This window comes from Canis lupus, chromosome 27 (genome assembly GCF_011100685.1).
Source record: "Canis lupus familiaris isolate Mischka breed German Shepherd chromosome 27, alternate assembly UU_Cfam_GSD_1.0, whole genome shotgun sequence".
In the NCBI taxonomy this organism is placed as follows: domain Eukaryota; kingdom Metazoa; phylum Chordata; class Mammalia; order Carnivora; family Canidae; genus Canis; species Canis lupus.
Window position 1 is genome coordinate 28265614 of NC_049248.1, and position 21038 is coordinate 28286651.

A 21038-nucleotide genomic window follows, 5' to 3' on the forward strand; every position below is an offset into this window, starting at 1 on the left:
TATCACGATAAACACAGTTCCTAATTGAGAAGTCCAATAACACAGACTCAAAAATAATTTATTTATTTTTAAAAGAAATTTCCCGGGCAGCCCAGGTGGCTCAGTGGTTTAGCACAGCCTTCAGCCCAGGGCCTGATCCTGGAGACCTGGGATCAAGTCCCATGTCGGGCTCCCTGCATGGAGCCTGTTTCTCCCTCCCTCTCTCTCTCTCTCTCTCTCTCTCTCTCTCTCTGTCTTTCATGAATAAATAAATAAAATCTTTAAAAAAAGAAGAAATTTCCTACCATTTCCATCATTCCTCTAGCAAAGCATTACCACTGGTTCACTCTTCCCAATAAAATATTTCTTTCTCCACAGGAAGACAAATGCCTAAGGTGATCACTCACCGCCTTTCTCCAGTGCCTTCACATTCACTAAGCAGATCTGCAGTTGACTGACATCAGAAGGTACCACGAGGCCGTAGCAAAAGCTACCATCAGTTCGCTTTGTTAAAACGAAATTGACAAACTATGAAAAAACTCAGGGTGTGTGGGACAAAAGTCAGAAAAGGTACCCTTTGGAGACTGTGCCCACGTGATAGGTTGATAGTGCTCACAGTTATACAGTTGTTTAATAATAAATAATTCTAACAATAATTATGCTAACTGGTTTGATTAGTGTCTTTATATAATATAGCCTAAGAGTTATTGCATTCTTGGATTCTCCTATCATGAGCCTGCCTCGCCTAAATAAGTCATAGTGATGTGGATACAGCCATCCAGGAACAACTAAAGACCAAAGAACTTAGACCACTGAGGAAGCGAGAAAAGTCTCTAGCAAAATGTGTCCCAGTTCATCTTTAAACAAAGAAAAGTGAGAAAAAATGATAGGTAGTAACTGAATTTGCAGTATCTTTATAATAAAATCATAGGGCAGCCCCGGTGGCGTAGCAGTTTAGCACCGCTTGCCACCCAGGGTGTGATCCTGGGGACCCAGGATCGAGTCCCACATCAGGCTCCTTGCATGGAACCTGCTTCTCCCTCTGCCTGTGTCTCTGCCTCTCTCTCTCTCTCTCTCTCTCTCTCACTCTGTGTGTCTCTCATGAATAAATAAATAAAATCTTTAAAATAAATAAATAAAATCTTTAAAAAAATTAAAACAATAAAATAAATTCATAGTTAACATCTACTTCCATGAGGTGATCTGCATTCTTAACAAAGATTCATCACTGAGGTTCACACTTGCATTAAGAGATTTTAAAAGTAGGGGAAGGGATTTATTATTATGAATCCACAAACTTTACCTGCAACTGCTGGATGATTTTCTGCGTAGACCTACTAGTTAACTCGGACCTCTTTCATTTGGTCATTTAACTTTTTTTTTCTTAAGATTTTATTTTTAAGTTAATCTCTATACCCAGTGCGGGGCTCAAACTTACAGAACCAAGATCAAGAGTCACATGTCCTAGACTAAGCCAGCCAAGCACCCCTGGGTCATTTCATTTTGGAAAGCAGCAGCTGAATGAGATTGAAAAAGGCTTATTTGAAACCAGTCAAAAGAAGAAGTGTGTAAAATTGGAGGTGAGAGGGAAACAAAAGAGAAATCTGTTATTAGTAATACAGGCTTTCAACATATTTTTTTCTGTCACTTGCAAATCACACCTGGCTAGCTCACAAAGTTTCTCTCAAAGCTAATATGAGACTACTAATAATGATCTGAAACACACTTGCCCTACTCACAGGATCAAATGTGTGGATGAAAGTTCAAAATCTCACCTCAGGAGTTTAATCTGCACAGCATTTCTTACTTTGGGGAAAAAGAGTGCAATGCCAGGTCTACAGAAATAAAGCATTAAAACGACACTTAAAAGATCAGTTACCCATTCCCATCAGTGAAGGTCAAAATATTTAAATGCCTCCCTAAGTCCCCTGAATTTAATTACCTCACAAATTCACTTTAGTGCCAAACCGTTCTCTAGTCCTAAACCTGTCTTAGTTTCTTGATTTGCATGCCTTTGTGCAAGGTATTTACAAGAAAAACTTTAAAGGCCTACTAAAGTAAAACTCTAACCACTGTCTTGCCCACAAAGGTAGAAAATGAGCTCATTTTAAGTAGAAACACCATGATCAGCATCCAGTCAAGCTCCATGAGGGCTGGGCTTAGTTTGCTTCACTGCCATAATCTTCCCACCAAAACTGATGCCTGGCACATAGTAGATGCTCAGTAAATACTATTGAATGAATGATCCCTGACAGATCCAGGTGAAAAAAGAGGAAATGAGCAAGAATTTATTGAGCCAAACACTTCTCTTCAATGCCTATTGTGATCACTGTCACTTAAATATGAAATCAATCAAGTATGTATATGAAAGTGACTATACAGTTATATATAAATGTCAGTAGAACTTACTGAAGATAAGATTTCACGTAGAATTCACTGATCTTTTCAATGTGAAAAAGAAAGCGTGTCTATATGTGAATGAATTTAATATTAATGGAGGAGATAAGGGAAGGAACGTTTACATACAAAACATTCCTCATTTCACATGGAATAATTCAGTAAAACATAGCATCAATTGAAATTTTATCTGATTCCATAGTGTGTACCCTAAGTCTGAGGGGTATTTTTATACTTTCTACTCATAAGTTAATCACTGAACCACAAAGAAAAACCAGCATCTGAAAAAATGTAGGATTTTTTTTGTGGGTTCAGATTTTTCCCTGAGCACAGTAACTTCTGAAAACATATTTTAAAAGATTTCATCTATTTATTGAAAGAGAGAACAAACAGCAAGGAGGGGCAGACAGGGGGAGAGAGAGACAGAGAGAGAGAGAAGCAGGCTCCCCGCTGAGCAGGGAGCCAGACTCAGGGCTCAATCCCAGGATTCTGAGATTGTGACCTGCAAGGAAGGCAGATGCTCAACCGACTGAGCCACCCAGATGTCCCTTCTGAAAATGTTTGAAGTAATAGTGTTCAGCACAATTTTTTTGTCAGCCTAATGCCATCTGTGCAATACAAATGCATACTAGCAAATGGGCTCAAAGTTTAATCAAAAAACAAACCAAAAAAAAAAAAAAAATCCCCATGCAAACTCCTCATCCCCCGCCTGCATACTGTACGTTCACCATTTTCATGGTGCATCCTGGTTTCCAGAAACCCACAGGGGATGGAGAATAGTTACAATATTAAACTACTAATAATGATGAGGCTGCCTGCCATGTGCTGAATGGCTACCTGAGTACCAGGCACCTGTTTATATGCTTCTTATCTGTGCTATTGCTCTTAGTCCTGACAACCAATCTGAGAGTAAAGTGTAATTACTGCTGCTTTCCCCATCTGGAGATGAGGAAACATAGGCTCAGGGAGATCATATCTTGTCCAAGATCAAGTAAGCAAAGGAGCCATGATTTAAACACCTGAGATATTAAGAACTAGAACAGCATCACCTTTTTGAACTTGTATTTGCTTTACCTGATCACCTTCTGACAAAAGGTTCGTGCATAGTTTTTTTTTTCAAATATTTTTTTAAAGATTTATTTATTTATTCATGATAGGCAGAGAGAGAGAGAAAGAGGCAGAGACATAGGCAGAGGGAGAAGCAGGCTCCATGCCAGGAGCCCAAAGTAGGACTCGATCCCGGGACTCCAGGATCGCACCCTGGGCCTAAGGCAGGCGCCAAACCGCTGAGCCACCCAGGGATCCCCATCGTGCATAGTTTTCAAAAATAATTTTAATTCTAACCAAATGCATACTAAAAACATAATACCTTTCCTTTCAAAAGAGAGAAAATATATGACAACTTTCCAAAGTAAAGAAAATGGTCCTTCTTGCCCACAAGCATGGTAACTTAGTAAAACTCTAGTGCAGTTCCAGTTGTGCTGTATACTGCTCTTCAGACACCACTGTTTCTAAAATAAATACTCTGGTGCTCAGAGTTCAAAAAAAAAAAAAAAAGTGACCTACAAGAGAATATCATCTGATTTCATGTATTAGCACCAAACCCTATATCAAAGCAAGTCAAAAAGTGCTTCGGGTACAGTCCAAGAATGACTGCAAGAATCTTTTCCCAAGAGTGCAACAGAGCGGTGAGCTCCACACAAAATGATACAGGTGTCCTGCCTCCTCCCCAAAGCTAAGTCCTCACATGGGACCCTGGATTTGAGATCACGGCCAATGGACAAAGCACAGGCTGAAGGGACAACAGCTTGAGTTCCATCCCCAACCTTAACGCTTACTGTGTAAATATGGACAAAGTTTTTAAACCTCTAAGATCTCTTATTTCCTCCTGGCAATGGGAACTCTAATAGCCATCCTAAATGGCTACTATGATGGTTGCAGGGATAATAGGGGGAAGTGTTAACCAAACTCTTGGTGCGTAGTAGATGGATAATGGATACACAATTTCCTTCCTTTTTCTGAAGGGCCTTCCTCACTAGTGTGCTGGAACTAACTCACGCTGGCCTGTAGAAGAGGACTATTAAATTTTTAGGAATTCTGCAGGCCAGTTATTAAATACAGCCATTACTGAAAAATTCAACTTTAAATTTTAAAAATCATCTTAAAAACAAAGGTGATAGACACTCAAAGCTCATCACTTCCTAATTAGGTTACTTCAATTTTACTATTATTTAAGCTCTTGAGATTATGTCTGTTGTCTGTGAGGCAGTGGAAATACTGTGCAATGGTGAGCTCCAGCCCATTTCCCCCAACTCCACGGTCTCGGTCAGTGGAATCACATTTGTAGCCTGAAATGTGCCAAGGCGTGCTTATGGGAAACTGGCAAACTCTACAAGTCAGGATTTCCTTTCTTTGAAGAAAGAAAGGTATTAAACATTCACCAGCATCCCTCTGGTATTCATAATTCATCCCAACCCTTTCTGCTGCCGTGTCTTTCATCTCTCCTCTCTACAACGTAGCTACATACACACACGTCCATCAAATTTAAAATAAGAATGAAAACAAAAACCTAACACACCTCCAGATAATACCCTTCTCCACCATTCCTCCATTTTTTAAGATTTATTTATTGAGAGAGAGCAAGAGTGTGCAGGGGGACAGGCAGAGGGAGCGAGAATCCTGAAGCAGAACCCCCCTCCCCCAGAGCATGGAGCCCCAGTGCAGGCCGATCTCTAGGCACTGAGATCATGACCTGAGCCGAAACCAAGAGATGCTTAATCGACTAAGCCACTCAGGTGCCCCTCCACTGTTCCTTCATTGCCAAATATACTGAAAATAGTCTTTCTGTGCTTAATTCCAATATTTTCTTACCATCAATTCATTAATTTACTCATTTCACAAATATTTGAGCAACTAGATTAGCCAGACACTATGAAATTATGGGGCATATGAAGGTGAATGAAGCCCAACATGCTTGCTCCTTCATGAGAGTCACATGTTCAAGCCACTATGAAAGTCTCCAATGTTCTATTAATTCCTCTTTTTCCTCCTTCTTGGTCTTTCTTTTAAAAATTTACATTTCCCTAAGTGCTCTGTCTTCTTTTCCTTCACAGTCCTCCATAAAAAAAGTCATGATTTCCTCAATGATAGGACTGTTGATCCCTTTTTCCTTTGGCAGGAATTTCATACATTTCTATGATTTCACCCTCCCTCAACTCTCAGAAAACCTATTTCTCCCCTAGTCTACCCATTTCAGTAACTAGCACCCCCATCCATCCAACTGTTGAAACCAGAAACCCCCAAATCCTTATTTCCTGCCTTTCCCTTATACCCCCTCTTCACAGTGGCTTGAACATGTGACTCTCATGAAGGAGCGACCATGTTGGGCTTCATTCACATTCATATCCCACATACTTTCATAGTGTCTGGCTAATCCAGTTCCTCAAACATTTGTGAAATGAGTAAATTAATGAATTGATGGCAAGCACCATCAAGTTCTGTGGGACCTATATCCAAAAGATGTCCCAAATGCAACACAGCACTTCATCTCAGTCCCTATCATCCTTGGCCAACACCTTTCTTTTTCATTCAATCTGTATAAAAATCTCCAAACCCTCCTCCCTGCTTTATTCTTGTGCCCGCACATCAAGCACAACAAAGAAGCCAGCACACATTTTAAAAAAGAAATGTAATCATTTCTCTCCACGCTTAAACAAACAAAAAACTGCTACAGTCTTCCCTCTCCACCCAGAATAAAATCCAAACTTGATTTCATGGCCAACAGGTCTCTTCTGTATCTGGGCCTGGCCATTCCCTGACCTCACCCCTTCCAACTCCCACTTGCTCATTACCCCAAGTCTGGATCCTTCTGCCCAGATGTTGGCAGGTCATTCCCAAGGATTCAGGAGGCCTTTCCTGACCAACCAACTCAAACTTGTCCAGGCCAAGCCAATCCATCACTCTCCACCACACTGTTCATTCCTTGATGGTTACTTAGTGTCTGTCTTCCTCTACTGGAAAAGAAGCTACACAAGAGGAAAGACCTCATTCTCCTTATTTACTATAACATCCCTAGGGTCTAGAACACTGCCTGGCACTTGACAGATGGTCAACAGATATTTGTTGATGAATGAACCAATGAATGGCACAAGATCCAAAAACCAGGCGAAGGCGGAAATAATTGGAAACTAAGACCCTGAAATGAGTTTTCTGGGACCACACAGAGGAATAAGAACAGCAGTCTGAAGTGGTTAAGTGCTAATAGGATGAATCTAATTTCCATCTTTATTAAATTCTGACTCGCCCATGGTTTGAGCTATTTTAGAGGCAACCTAATTCAGTGAGGACCCATTCTGATAAATCTATGTTAATTTTCAGCAGTAGGCCAAAATATTTTTAAAAAGAAAGAAAACTACATGCTTTAGAAAAGATTGTCCTATATCCTCAAAAACATTTCTGAGAAGCAGGGTCCCCTGGGCTTCCTCCCATACTTAGGCTGTAATCAATTCCTGTCACATGGGAGAGTGGGAGGAGGGAGCAGGGGAAGGTGGTGCGCTCCTCCCCCACCTCAGAGGAGGGGCCTGCTCTCCAGCTCAAAGCTCTTCCACTTCCACTGGGTGTTCTTCACTGAGGCTTTCCAGACCCACACCTCACCCCCGCCTCCAAATCAAGGCAGACAGTAGGGCTTCCACTTGTCTCTTCTAGGGACTTCTTTCTTACCTCATCTAATACAGGGAAAGGGAAGAATGAAGAGGACGAGGAGGGAGGGAAACGAGAGAGCAGGGCTGTCATGAAAAACCCACTCAGCACTTCACTTCTCCTGCCCACCCACGTGACACCAGGTGCTGCTCACTGGTGAAAACCGGCACGAAGAGCCCAGCTCAGTACCTCATCATGGACCACATAGCTCGAGGAGACCCTGGGAATCCGCTGCTCTTGGGTTCTGGTGGCGATGGTGAGTGGCAGCCACCCCAAGCTCCTCGGTGAGGAAATCGATGTTGTTTTCCATTCTCTCGGTGAGGGTGTGTGGGCAGTGAGGGGGGCTGAGGGCTCCCCGGCTGCTGTGGGCTGCGCTGATGGATGACCCCATTGCTCCTAATGGTGCACATGGAATTGAGGGGAATCAAGGTCAAACAGAATGACAAGGCTTGCAACAAGAAACAGCAGTCCCCTGGCCCACTCCCAAGTCCTGTGCCCTGAAGCAACCATTCTCAAATCTTTTAGCTCTTGTGTTTCTGTTATGTATCACAATGTTTTAAAAATAACGTGATTATGCTATTATTTCTTTTTATTTTAGAACTTATGACTTACTACTGTAGAAGACTAAGTCTCAGCCCCTCTTACAGGGTCACCCGCACGTACACACACATTCACACTGTCTCTTCTTCATCACTTGTCTTCCAAATATATTTCTTTCAAAATATGTGGTTGAACTGGTATTTGGGATTTACATAATTACGATCTTGAAAAGTACTGTTCAAAGCTGATCCATCCAACGTACCTTGATTACATTTTCTTTCATGAATCCTCTGAGATAGAATTCATAACCACTGAATGGGAAAAATTAGAATGTCTGATACTACCAAGTGATGCCCAAAGCAAAGCAAAGCAAAGGGTATTCTCAGACATTGCTACAATCATTTCAAGAGCAATGCTTCAGTCCAAGACACAGTGAACATGCATCCATCTGTGGTCCCAACTCCACTTACATGGTTATGCCTGAGAGAAACCCACAGGTATTTGCGCACACACACACAAAATCCTGTGCAGCCCAGTTTATAATAGCAAAAACTGTATCTCAAAATCCCAATGTTAAATGGAAGAGCAAGTGATATTATTTATATAAAGTTTGAAAATATGTTTTAAAATATCCTGATATTCACTTTGATACAGTATATACATATTAGGTAATGGCATAAAAATAACCACAGAAATGAAAAGTGATGAATTCAAGATTGTCGTTACTGCCAGAGAAAGAAGTTAGGGACTGGAGTCGGGGAACGTTATTCTCTGCATGTTGGAAATTTTTAGAAAAGAAAGAACAGTGAAAAGAAACTTAACTTTCAGGAGTTGATGTTTCATTGAAACTGTTTCTTCCTAATGGTGATGTCAAGTCAAAGCAATCCTACTCCATTCCTATGGCCCAATCTTAAAATTTAGAAATGAATTGCTCTTCATGTAGAAAGGCTTCCAACATTTTTTTCTGTTACTGTTTCTTTCCTGCTGCCTGAATCATATGATAAAAGATCTCAAGAATAACCTAATGCCTAGATGTTTATTCTAAATGAGCAGATAAAGTGGGAGGAGAGCCCTAAGAGTTTGTGCAAAACTGTGTGTGTGTACCTTATTCTGGGAAAACGGGACATAGTTCTGTGGGATTTTAAAAAGGGTCATGACCCCCAATACACTCAGAACGTCTGAGCTGACCTCATGACACAAATGTGAGCCCAGGTCTTAGGCAGCAGATGTCCTGGCAGGTCTCTCGGGCCCTCTCTGCTCTGTGTTCATTCCTTGGTAGCAGAGGTACTCAGAGGCAGCCCTGTGGCTCCAAAGCACGCAGACAAGGACCCAAATCCTGGCCCCACCTGGGATTTGGTGACTCTGGAGAGGTCACTTTCTGTGATTCTGTTTTCTCCTCTATAAAATGAGGCTAGCAGTGAGGATGAGCATTATTGACTTCATACCTGTAGATGGTGTGGCACAGTGCCTGGCATGTGGCCAGAACTCAAGAGATCTTAATGGTTATTGGCCAGATCTCCCTGGTACATGCTCCCCGTTCCCTACTGCTGTTCACAACCGTAATCAGCTACTGATGTAATTACTTATACGACATCTGCCTCCCCCAGTACTGTATATGCCTCTGGAGGGAAGAAATCTTATCTCTTGTTCTTGACTAGGTACAGAATGAGTATGTGTTGAAGGGGTGGATAAAAGGATGAAGAAAAGAATGAATGTCTCCACTTATGCAGAGCTGCTGGCTGTGAGAGCCAAAAGTTACTAAAAACCAAAGCAGAGACTATAAGCAGTACAACTTCTGAGCTACATATCAGCAGTATGATTCCTCCCATTGAACTTCCAGCAGTTTAGTATTATGAAGGTCAGGAACAATTCTTAAAGAAATAAAAGAACAATTATCCCCTTTGAAAAAACCCTGGCTCAGCAGTGACCAGATGAAGAAGAAAGGAGGATATAGGCTACGGTGGGCTGGAGAGTCCCAAGACCAGAGGAGACATGACTTCACTGATGAGGTTAAAATTGCTTTGGACTGGACCACAGGGGAGGGTCTGCAGTCAGTTGTCACATCCTTCTGCTGTCAGTGAGGCAGAGCAGAAAGGGGTTAGGAGGCAGAGATATAGAGGATGCAAAAAGGAAGCAAAAAGATGGGTTGCCTAGGTTGTTCGGTAAAAAGTAAGGCCGGCACCACAGCCACAGTCCCTCACATTTGTTGAGAGGATCTAGAGGAAAGGCATTCTCATATAAGCCAAGGGGAGGTCCTCTGGCTCATAGCTTTCTTGGCATGAGCTTAGGTCAAAATGATAACTGAGCTCCTTCCTTTTACACGCCTCTGAGATTTACAGAGAGCCAATAGAGCACTAAAGTCTATTTAAATTATCTCCAAGCACGCCCAGGCAGGAAGGTGATCAGAATTTAATGACTCATCTCAGTTTGTTGCCACTCAATAACATTGCTCTTATCTTTATGTCAAGGAGTATAAGAGGTAGGGAATGGGATAAAAAGGCAGGATTTTTTTTAAAGCTAATTCTTCACTGGATAAAGTAGAAGAATAAACCAACCACATTTTTTAAAAGTTCAAAAGGGCCTTATAGTTATTGAAAAATGGGGTCTGCATGGGAAATTATTAGTGGAAGGAAGAGGAATATGTGCTTCCACTTTTAGTATGCCATAGAATTCTTACCATCTATAATCCATAGTACGTAATGAATGTGCTTAAACTCTTTACGTGAAAATAGGCTACTAAATAAACTTGACCTTTAATTTGAATATAGCATGTCAGTACTCCCGAATGGTTTAGACTGGCCTTTTGTGGAATTCCAAAATAAGACTCCACAGAACTCTTAGGTAACAGCATCATTCCTACAACAAGTAAGCAGATTCCAACTTAGCGGTGTTTTTTGATGGATAACACTCATTTGAATGCAGGGATTCAAGGCAAGCTGTTAAAAAACTGTCACCATGTGCAACCACTTGTCTTTGTGAATCAGGATTTCTCAATAGTATGCAACCAAAACAATCTAGCAATATAAATTTGCAATCAACATAGAGACGTTCCAATTCCAAATTTTGGGCTCAAATCTTTATGTCCTCATTGATTTTTACAAAGTGTGAAGAGTTTGAACATATCTAACGCATTTATCTTAATAAAACAAGCTGGATTAATTTATGGTGTAAGGCAAGGTTACATTTAACAAAATGTAACCTTTTTTTAAAAGAAAGTTTGAAAGCTATTAAGTAATTCTTCTCTGCACATGAACTACTTGGTATCAAAATTTAAAAAATGACTTACGATTTCTCTTGCTTATGGGATAAGGAAAAGAGATCATAAACCAAGCACACTCCAAACACCGTGACGCCTGTCTCTTTCACCAGCATCGCACAGGTCCCCAAAAACAAACTGAGCAGCAAGAAGAAGGGAGAAGCCGTGGGAGGGAAACATTCCCCAACATGATGCTGGTCCACACTCCTGGAAAACAAGATCAAGACTCTTTTTAATCTAAGAAGAAATGTGGGTCACTGAGAAATACTAGCTTTTAAAACTAAGATTTAATAATCAATTTCATTGTATTCTAAGTAAGCAGGTGAAGAAAGATTTCTTCACGAATATTCATCACAGACTTATTTAAAATTGCAAAGACAAAAAAAGTAAATGCCCAAATAACACTGAATTTAGTATTTCAATGGAGACACATTTAAATTATGGTAAAATGTGGCACATAATAAATGGACACTAAAAACCCACTTAAAATACTACCATAGAAATATAGGTAGTGGTATTGAAGGATGTTTAAGTGAATATATTTTAAGTGAATAATACAGGTTACTAAGCCATATGTGTGAACTCTGGGGCCAGGTTCTCTTGGATTCAAATCACAGCTTTGCAGCTAACTAACCAGGTATTACGGCACAGGTTACCATGACTCACTGTGCTTCAGTTCCCTCGTGTACAAAATAAGATTACAGTATTGTAGGCAGGTTTAAATAAATGACTTATTACATGTGACGTGGTGATCATCATAATTGTTATCTTAGTGAAGGTGTTTCAGATGCTTCTGTACATAAATCAGTCAGTGGCTAGAGATATACCAAAATATAGTCCTTATTTTTCTCTGTGATGAAAATACAGATATTTTGGCCTTTGTCTTCTCTTCTGGTTAATTGGTATTTTTAAATTTATTTTCCAAGGGAATGTATTAGGTAAAGTCGTTTTTTGTTTTTTTTTTCCCTCACTATAATTTCCAGCCGGGATTTTAAAAAATCTTCCAGAGCATAAAGCCTTTTCTCACCTGACAACATACCATTGGCCCACACCAAAAAAACATCACTATTCCTTCAGTAGGTACCACAGCCATATGCCCTTACTGCTCTGAAGTAAAAGCCAATATTTCTGTAATTAGGATATCTTACTCTTATTGTTATGTCTTGGAACAATCACCTAAAATGATATGCCAAATTTGCAATAGATATGCATTTTTCTCTGAAGCTGGTCTACAGCTTAAATTGCTAAAAGTAAGAATGGCATGTACAAGAGAAACGGTAATCCCAAGGTTCCTCATCACATAGCTATGGACACAACTCTGGCCTGATCATGTTCCCAAATGTACCAATCACACAGAAAAAGCCCCAAAGAGTAAGTTTAAACTAAAAGGCAATTGTTAATATTGTTCTAATGCCAGAGTAAACAGGAAAGAACTAACTGGTGAGTTTAGGTTTCTATTTTTAAGATTTTTCACAATACCATTTCACATGACTAGCAATGTTGTGGAGAGCCACAAAGCCAGGCCTAGAAGACTAGTACTATACAGGTCCCCCCACTTTTCAATGTGAACTGTGGCAGTTCACATTGCTGCCCACTTCACTTTTATGAAAGACTTACATTAGTACCTATCTTCCCTAATAGGAAGAAATCTGAAGAGGATTTTGTTTTTACAAAAAAAAAGGTGAGAACCAAAAATAGTGTTTAGCGTTTGTTTTGTAGGCGCTATTAGAGAGGCAAAGTGCACCCCAAGCAGCAGGAGCAGCCCCGCCAATTAGCTCCTTCCCCAGGAGCCACACTCTGCATCTCAGCACCAAGCCCCCACAGCTTTGAACTGGGTGAGCATCTGTACTTTATTTCCATTTATTCTGCGCATGCATTAGAAAGATGTGTCCTATGCTATCAGAACAAGCCTAAGAGAAGTTGTTTTGGGGGTCTGGGAATGCCCCCAATTTTGCCATATTAATGAATGGCCATTGTTTCAACACTTTAGGCCATTTTAGCTTACAAAATTGTTCACAGAAATGCTCTGCTTTCAGATAGCATGGAAAACCTGTACTAAGAACAGGTACCAGGGGCACCTGGGTGGCTCAGTGGTTGAGCATCTGCCTTTGGCTCAGGTCATGATCCTGGGGTCCTGGGATCGAGTCTCGCATCTGGCTCCCCATAGGGAGCCTGCTTCTCCCTCTGCCTATGTCTCTGCCTCCCTCTGTATGTCTCTCATGAATAAATAAAATCTTTAAAAAAAAGAACAGGCTCCATGCATTAAACCAAAATTTTTTAAGAATTAAAAAATTCTTGATCATTCAAAGGCTAAACTGGTTTATGACTGGGTTTCTCATCAATAAAATAATACTTTGTTGTAAGGGCTGTGCTGTACATTGTAGGATCCTTGGCCTCTGCTCACTAAATGCCAGTAGCATAGTTCCACTTAATGACAAGCAAAAGTGCCTCCAGCCATTGCCAGATGTCCCCAGGGGAAGGACAAGACTGCCCCATATTGAGAACCACTTGTTTAGAATTGTATTCCTCAGTCACTGGCTGGCAGGTCAATGAACTCATCCAAAGATCAATATTCACAAATCCTTAACCAGGCATCCCTTCACAATTAGGGTGACACAATTCATTGACCCCCTTTATCTGGGCCACCCTCTAAGCCTTCTGCCCCTTTCCCCCTGTGGATATATCACAACTCAAGTGAAAATCTGAGCAATATAATGGGAAATTATTTTATTGCTTTTCAGCATCTCAAAGCAAGGAACTTGCTCGTTATATTTTAACGAAAGGAGTGTAAATTAGAAAACCACAGTTGAGAAATATTACTTCCAATTCAGCCTTGTTATTTTAAGCTCTGAGCTAATTTAGTGAGGATAATAAAGAGGGGAAAAAATTAGGACCAAAATGAAAAGAAGGAATTAAACAAATCATGTCCAAATAGAAGAGAGGACTACACCCAACATATATTGGCTTGAAGCTTTCAAATTCCATTCTCAGTAAGAAATGACAGGTAAGAATAATCAAGAAGCAAGAGCTTGTCTTCCCAGCACTGGGATAGCCGTTCCTTTAAAACACTATGACAAGGTTCAGAATGTGGCTGGAAGAGAGAGCAGCCTCACATTCGGTAACGGGAGGTTTCCTATCTTGGTCTTCACAAAGCTCTCTGAGCATTTTACTGCCAACAAGCCTCCCTCCTGTCTCAGACAGATGCTCAAAATCCACACACACACACACACACACACACACACACACACACACATACACGACAAAAATTCCTGAGGGGACAGCATGATTGTAACCACAAAGACGGCATTCTTAGCCATACATACCTATTGTAGGAGAGAAAGGCCAAGAGAAACAGCAGGCATGCTAACACATCAGCTCTGCCAACAATTCCAGCCACCTAGAAAGTTTGAAAAAAATAAAGACCTCAGAAAATTACTTTCAGAAAACTGTTACAGAAATGCATATGTTTTGGGCACCTGGGTGGCTCAGTTGGTTAAGCGTCTGCCTTCAGCTCAGGTCATGAGCCCAGGGTCCTGGGATCAAGCCCTGACTCGAGCTCCCTGCTCCACAGGGAGCCTGCTTCTCCCCCTACTTGTGCTCTCTCTCAGTATCAAATAAATAACTAAATAAAATCTTTTTTTATAAAAAGGTATTTTTTTAGATGAATGAGAAGTATGATAAAATAAGAAAACACATTGTTCTTCAAATTTGACATAGGGCTAACCACCTCTGGCTATCATATATTTAACAACAAGTTTATAGAAGGAGAAAAAGGAGGAAGGGAAAAGATTTTTATGCTTAATTTCATTTTTAACCTTTCTTCTATAGAAGTCAATTCATATCAACAAGGTTTATTCATTTGCTGACTTAATCAAAATATTTTTTGAGTGATGACTGAGTGGCAGACATTGCACTAGTGTTTGGCACCAGGCTGCTAATGCAGCAGAAGGTATTTACAGAGTACTAGGAAAAAATAAGTTTAGGAAACAATAATCCTAGTAAAAACAGGAATAAATATGTTCTCTATGTGAGCACACATGCATGTATGTGTGTTTGTGTGTGTTTCTTAGTTCTGTCACTGAAAGAGCCTAAAAGCAAGATATCCCAGTAGCAAAGAGCCATCCTGGCCCAGACAACAAACCATTCCTCCACTAAAGACAACATGGGCTTCCTGGAGAAGTGGTTGGTTCCGGGGCTGTGGCTAAGGAGATACAAGAGAAGCTTGGCTCATCTTATCATGTTAGAAGGTAAGAAAAGTGTGCAAAAAGTGACGGGTGCACGTCAAAAGGATACAGAAGCCAGTGACAAGGGACAAGGGGCTCCCACTGACCAAATATCAGGTCATTTGAACATCAAAATAAATAAGGACAATAATAAAATAAATCATTAAAACAAATAGACATCCATGAATGCATAATGATATTGATGGATGGACAAATGAATGCACATATAAGCACATACATAAATACAGTAAGCAAGTCACTGGGAAAGAATAGAAAGCTCTTCCTTACACTAAAAAGCCAGTTAATGAATGTGGAGGGAACAGTGCATTTGGCAAATAGTCATTTTGCATCCAAAAGATTGAAGAGTATGGGCAGCCCCTGTGGCCCAGTGGTTTAGCGTCACTTTTGGCCCGGGGCGTGATCCTGGAGACCCAGGATCGAGTCCCATGTTGGGTTCCCTGCAAGGAGCCTGCTTCTCCGTCTGCCTGTGTTTCTGCCTCTCCCTCTCTCTGTGTCTGTCATGAATAAATAAATAAAAATCTTAAAAAAAAAAAAAAGATCCAATAGTAGAATGAGCAAGAGACATCACAAAATAGCAGTGGATGCTAAACCTAGGGTATAAAGGTTAATACAGAATATTAGCACCAATAAAGGGCAAATGGATGTGGCATGCCTCTGCATGTGATACCCTGAGAGAACACAACATCACTTTTGTCAAATTCCAGCCAGGGATACATAACATGAATACAATAATGAGAAGACATCAGACAAACCTAGGGTGAGGAGCATTCTATCAATATATAAATAAATATATATTAATAAAGTATGAAATATAATAATTCTACATTATTCTACATTAAAATTTTAATATTTCAATATCTCCAAATCTATATGGTATCATGATTTACTAGATATATTACCACTCCTATAGTCTAATGTACTATAATACTGCATATATTACAGATTACACGTATATTACACTTACATCATATACTACATATGCATATATTGTGTATTTCTATTTTATATACTATATTTTATATTATACATATTTCTATACTATGTATTTACACACAACAGTTATACTACTTGTACTTATAAAATTTTAATACAAAATATAAATAAATAAGTCTAGAAAATATAAAGTTTCTTTTTTTTAGAAAATATAAAGTTTCTAAAGCATGGGCCATAAATTATATAATACATACATATTATATATAATAATCATTGGAAATAACATATATTACACAACATCAGTTGCAATTATATGTCATGTAAACATTTTATAATATTCATATTAAGTATGTTTCAAATTATACTTAAAGTTGTGAATCATATTATAGAAAGACAATGCAGACTGGTAACAGTTCCAAACTTATGGAGACCAAAGAGAAATAATGACTAATGGCCTTGGTTTTAGAAAATATACAACTAAATTATTCAGGTGTGAAGAGGCATGAATTATGCAATATACTCTCAAATGCTTCAGAATACAAATAATACTTCTATATATTAAGAGAGAGAGGAAGAAGAACAAAACAAATGTGGGTTAAAAATTGATGAATCTGGGCGATGAGTATATGGTCATTATATTTTTGAGATTTAAAATGGTTTCTCTTTAATGTGTTACTTAATGTGGAGGAGGGTGAAGAACAAACAGCTATTTATAAATCTTTGTGTTGTTTACTACTTAAAATGTGTGCACATTTCTCTTGATTTTTGGAAATTCAAGAAATAAAACTGTAAAGGAAAAAAATGGGATATGTTTCAAAGAATGCTTAAAACAAAGGCCATGTATGAGCTGGATCTTAAAGAGGAGTAAGAGCTCACAAGGGAAAGGAACAGGGTTGACATTTCAGACACAGAAGATAGCATCACCCCAACCATCAAGAACAAGTCTACAGTGTGTTCGAGAATCAATCATAAATAGCAGAAAATAGTGTTCTGGGAAATACACCTATAAATATTCTCATATAATAAGCACACTTGTAGTCATAAAGGAGGGACAATGACACATACATGTAGCTAGACCATCCAAAGCTTCAGTGTAGATCCTTCTCTTACCATTTGAGTGAGACTCAATTTTGTTGACTTTAATTTCTGCAATTTATTATCTTTATTTTTTTTAAGATTTTATTTATTTGAGGGGATCACTGGGTGGCTCAGCGGTTTGGCGTCTGCCTTTGGCCCAGGGCGCGATCCTGGAGTCCTGGGATCAAGTTCCATGTCGGGCTCCCTGTATGGAGCCTGCTTCTCCCTCTGCCTGTGTCTCTGCCTCTCTCTCTCTCTCTCTCTCTCTGTTTATCATGAATAAATAAATAAATAAATCTTAAAAAAAAAAGATTTTATTTATTTGAGAGAGAGAGCACGGGCGGAGGGTGGAGGGGAGAGGCAGAGGGAGAGGGAAGCAGACTCCCCACTGGGCAGGGAGCCTGACAATGCCAGGCTCAATCCCAAAATCCTGGGATCAGGATCTGAGCAGAAGGCAGATGCATAAACAATTGAGCCAACAGGTGCCCTGTTTCGTTAAATGACCAAAACACCCCCACCTCATGTTACTGTTGTGATTAATGAGATGATATATATGAAGTGCCCACTCAATATTGGTGCCCTTCTGTCTTCCTTTTCCCTGCAAAGAAGGTGGGTGGAACTCAGCACTGAAGACAGGTTTTTCCTGCGAGGCTTACAGAAATCATTTTTTTTTATGTTAAGGCTTATATATATGATATTGAATTTCAGTTTATTAGATAATCAAATATATTAGTTAAAAAATATAAATAATAAAAATATAAAAATATAAATACAATGAAATAAATTAGTTAAAAAATATAAATATAAATGAAGATAATATCATTATATACTTGCGTTAAGGATTGATAGCAAGTCACATACTGAACCAAGTCCAACCTATACCAAGAAAAATCTGGATATGGCTAAAGAATTTCACGAGCAGTACAGAGTTAAAAGGCATTAGCTAATGTGGCTGCCTTGGACCACACACTCTTCATTAATCCATTAATCTATAAGGCATCTGAGTGCCAAATCAGGAAGGCTGCCTGACTCAAGGGAGGTAAGCTGTGACAATATGGTGTCACCTCAGTGTCAAGAACCAGCTCAGACTCACATAGTCTATAAAGCAACAATTGCACATGGTTCACTTGTGAGCCCAGATCTGCTCAGTCTACACCACCATGTCCCTGAGCATTGAGCTCAGCATCACCTGCAAGGCCCCTGGAAGGTTAAAGAGAGCCCAGCTCACTAGCAACAAAATCTTGGGATAAAGCCACACATCTGGGCCAAGGGACACTCAACACAGCACAACTGATGCGGTCAACTCACACAACAGCAAGACTTGCAAGCTGATATTGGGTGTAGCAAGTTGGAATGAGGCAATCACAAGCTAGGCGAGCATAACTAATGTGCTAAAGGCGCCTGAAGCCTACTTCTCAAATTGCAGCCAGTTTATGCTGCTGGGAAGCCAGCTGGATGTGCCCAAACAGAAAGAATGTGTGTCCCTTGGAGCAGAGGCTCAGAGGGTGTGTTGAAATGTTAGTGCTGACACTGAGACTCTGTGGCCAGTACCAAACCACCAAACATTTACTGAACACCTACTCCATATCCCTGTTGAGCTGGGGTCTCTGGAGCAAGGGGGTTAGATGTCTTAAAAACAAGGTGCTTGTCATTAAGTTCTATACATCTAGACCAACCATTCACTTCCACTGTGATTCAATTAGTCAGTATCTCCATGTTCAGTAACTGCAGGATTTATTCCACTCAACAAACATTTTCCAAGTACCTCCTATTTGCCAGGTATTGTGCCAGCTGGAGGGATATAACCCGCCTCAAAGAGTCTCACATCTGGTGGGAAGTCAAAAGAGGGTATAATTATGATACAAGGAAACTGCATGTCGCATAAAGAGGAGAAATCACTGCCATGAGAAGAATGGAGGGATTGAATTTGACTGTAGAATCTATTAGGCTTCATGAGAAGGCTGGAGTTACACACTAAAACCTAAGGAACAAGCAATAAAGAAAGGCTCAGTAAGTTTAAGACACAGGAGTGTGAATCCGGGGCCAGAGAAGGAACACAGAAGCATTCCAGGCCAAGGAAAGAGCAGTCTAAAAACACAGGAGGTGTTTCTGGAAGGGAAGGCAGAAAGTGACAAGGGCATGGAGTAAGTAAATGAAAGGAATGAGCAATGGGAAGCAAACATGGGATACTAAGTTGGAGCACCCGGGCTTGAGTTTCTGCAACATAGGCCGAATGGTAGGATGCTGGGAAGTACAAAGGACTTCGTCAAAAATACGTACAGAAGGATAGCATGTACTTTTTCCTCAAGCTGCAGGTTTTCCTCACCAAGGGGGTGGTTATTACCTGAGAGTTGAACCCTGTGACATATAGTCAAATAACGGAAAAAATAAGTGAACGTCAATGGGTGGAATTCAAATCATGTAACATTCAGATCTAAGCCCTAGCAAGCTTAACAGAATCACATGTGAAGAACAATTAATTTAATTTGCCCCCAAGACTTATTATTTCTTAGAATACCATTCATAGGATTTGTATCAAGTATACCATATGTAGCAAGCTATTGATTGTTCTATCTGCATGAATGGGTCCCGTTAGTGTAGATGGAGCCAGGAAACACACACTTAAGGTGCAACAGCTGAAACCCAGACTGATTGATTAGATTATCGTTCTCCAACGAGCTCTTGTCCCAGTTCTGGAATGTTGACCTTAACCTTCAACTCCACGTGTCAGCATTTCCTGCTTTTGCTTTTGACTTGACATAAGTGCCTTCCTTCCAACCAATAATGTTTCTATGATGATTGCTAAAGTTTTAATTCCCACCGAGGAATTACAATGATTTTCCCCATTTCCCCAGTTTCTCTACTTATTTTTCTCATGATTCAGGAATCAGAAAAACACACAAATCTCCCAAGAAATATACTGTCAGAAAACCTTTCAAAGAATCACAAGGCCTTCAATGAGGAAGGAGCTGGATCTACTCTGGCCTTTGCACTGGGTGACTATATTATAATCACTTAAATATCTGTTGAAAGGTTGAGTAAATAAATGCATTTGTTCCTTATACTTAAATCGGAAATAATTTTGTATTGCAACATATTGCTTTGTCCTGTATGTATCTATGTGTATGTTCTTTTGCTTTTTTAGGAGCTTGTGAACAAACTATGGGTAGAGACCCCTTATCCACCCACTTACCCTCTTGGTACCTAGCAGTACCTACACCAAACAAGTATTCATTTACTACATGTTGATTACATAATTAAGGAAATAAATCCTTAATCATACCAACATGTCTAAACAAAACCCCTGCCCCGCAAAAATGTAAATCCTCCATCCTTCCTGGGATTACTTATGGTCACCATGTTGTTCTTCTTTAGCAAGGGAGAGATATATCCCTGTTTCTCTCTCTAGCCACACTATGATCTTTTAAAAAATAATTTATCATTAAGTCTTCTGTAATACAATGTGTTTTTATATTTCTCTTCTTCCTTAGAAACCTAAATTAATACTTATAATTGGATAATAGTCTCCTGATTTTACTTGATAGTATAGATTGTTATTTAAGTCAAATTTCTTCACCTCCTTCTTACACTTCTCTCATTCCTTGTGAATGCAAACAATTTCTCTAAAATTTTTCCCTAAATGCCTAGCTCTCAGACTCTTTTGTCCCTATAATTGTGTTATCATGGATTTTTTTGATTAGCTTATTGAATTTTTTTCTTAAAGGTCATCTTGCTAAAAGGATTTGTCCTTTTTCTTAGAATTCCACCAATCTCTACCAGCTCGTAATCACACTGTCCAAGGTTACCTGCTCTCCCTCTCTGCAAGCATAGAATTAAGACTGTTATTATCCTACTCTTTTGTTCTTTCTACAAACATTTTTCCCAAGACACTCCAAACACATATTTTCCACTAC

The 21038-nt window shown here is 39.7% G+C and overlaps 1 protein-coding gene across 1 annotated transcript in view; it reads right to left on the reverse strand.

Annotated features, from left to right (window-relative positions):
* Positions 1–21038, reverse strand: part of TMTC1 (transmembrane O-mannosyltransferase targeting cadherins 1) — a 269996-nt gene that overhangs the window by 223507 nt on the left and 25451 nt on the right. The window contains exons 3-5 of the mRNA XM_038577170.1: positions 14194–14267; positions 10901–11077; positions 7264–7470 (exon numbers count right to left, since the gene is read on the reverse strand). Coding sequence (XP_038433098.1) covers positions 7264–7470; positions 10901–11077; positions 14194–14267 — 458 coding nt within the window. The remainder of the gene's footprint in view (positions 1–7263; positions 7471–10900; positions 11078–14193; positions 14268–21038) is intronic.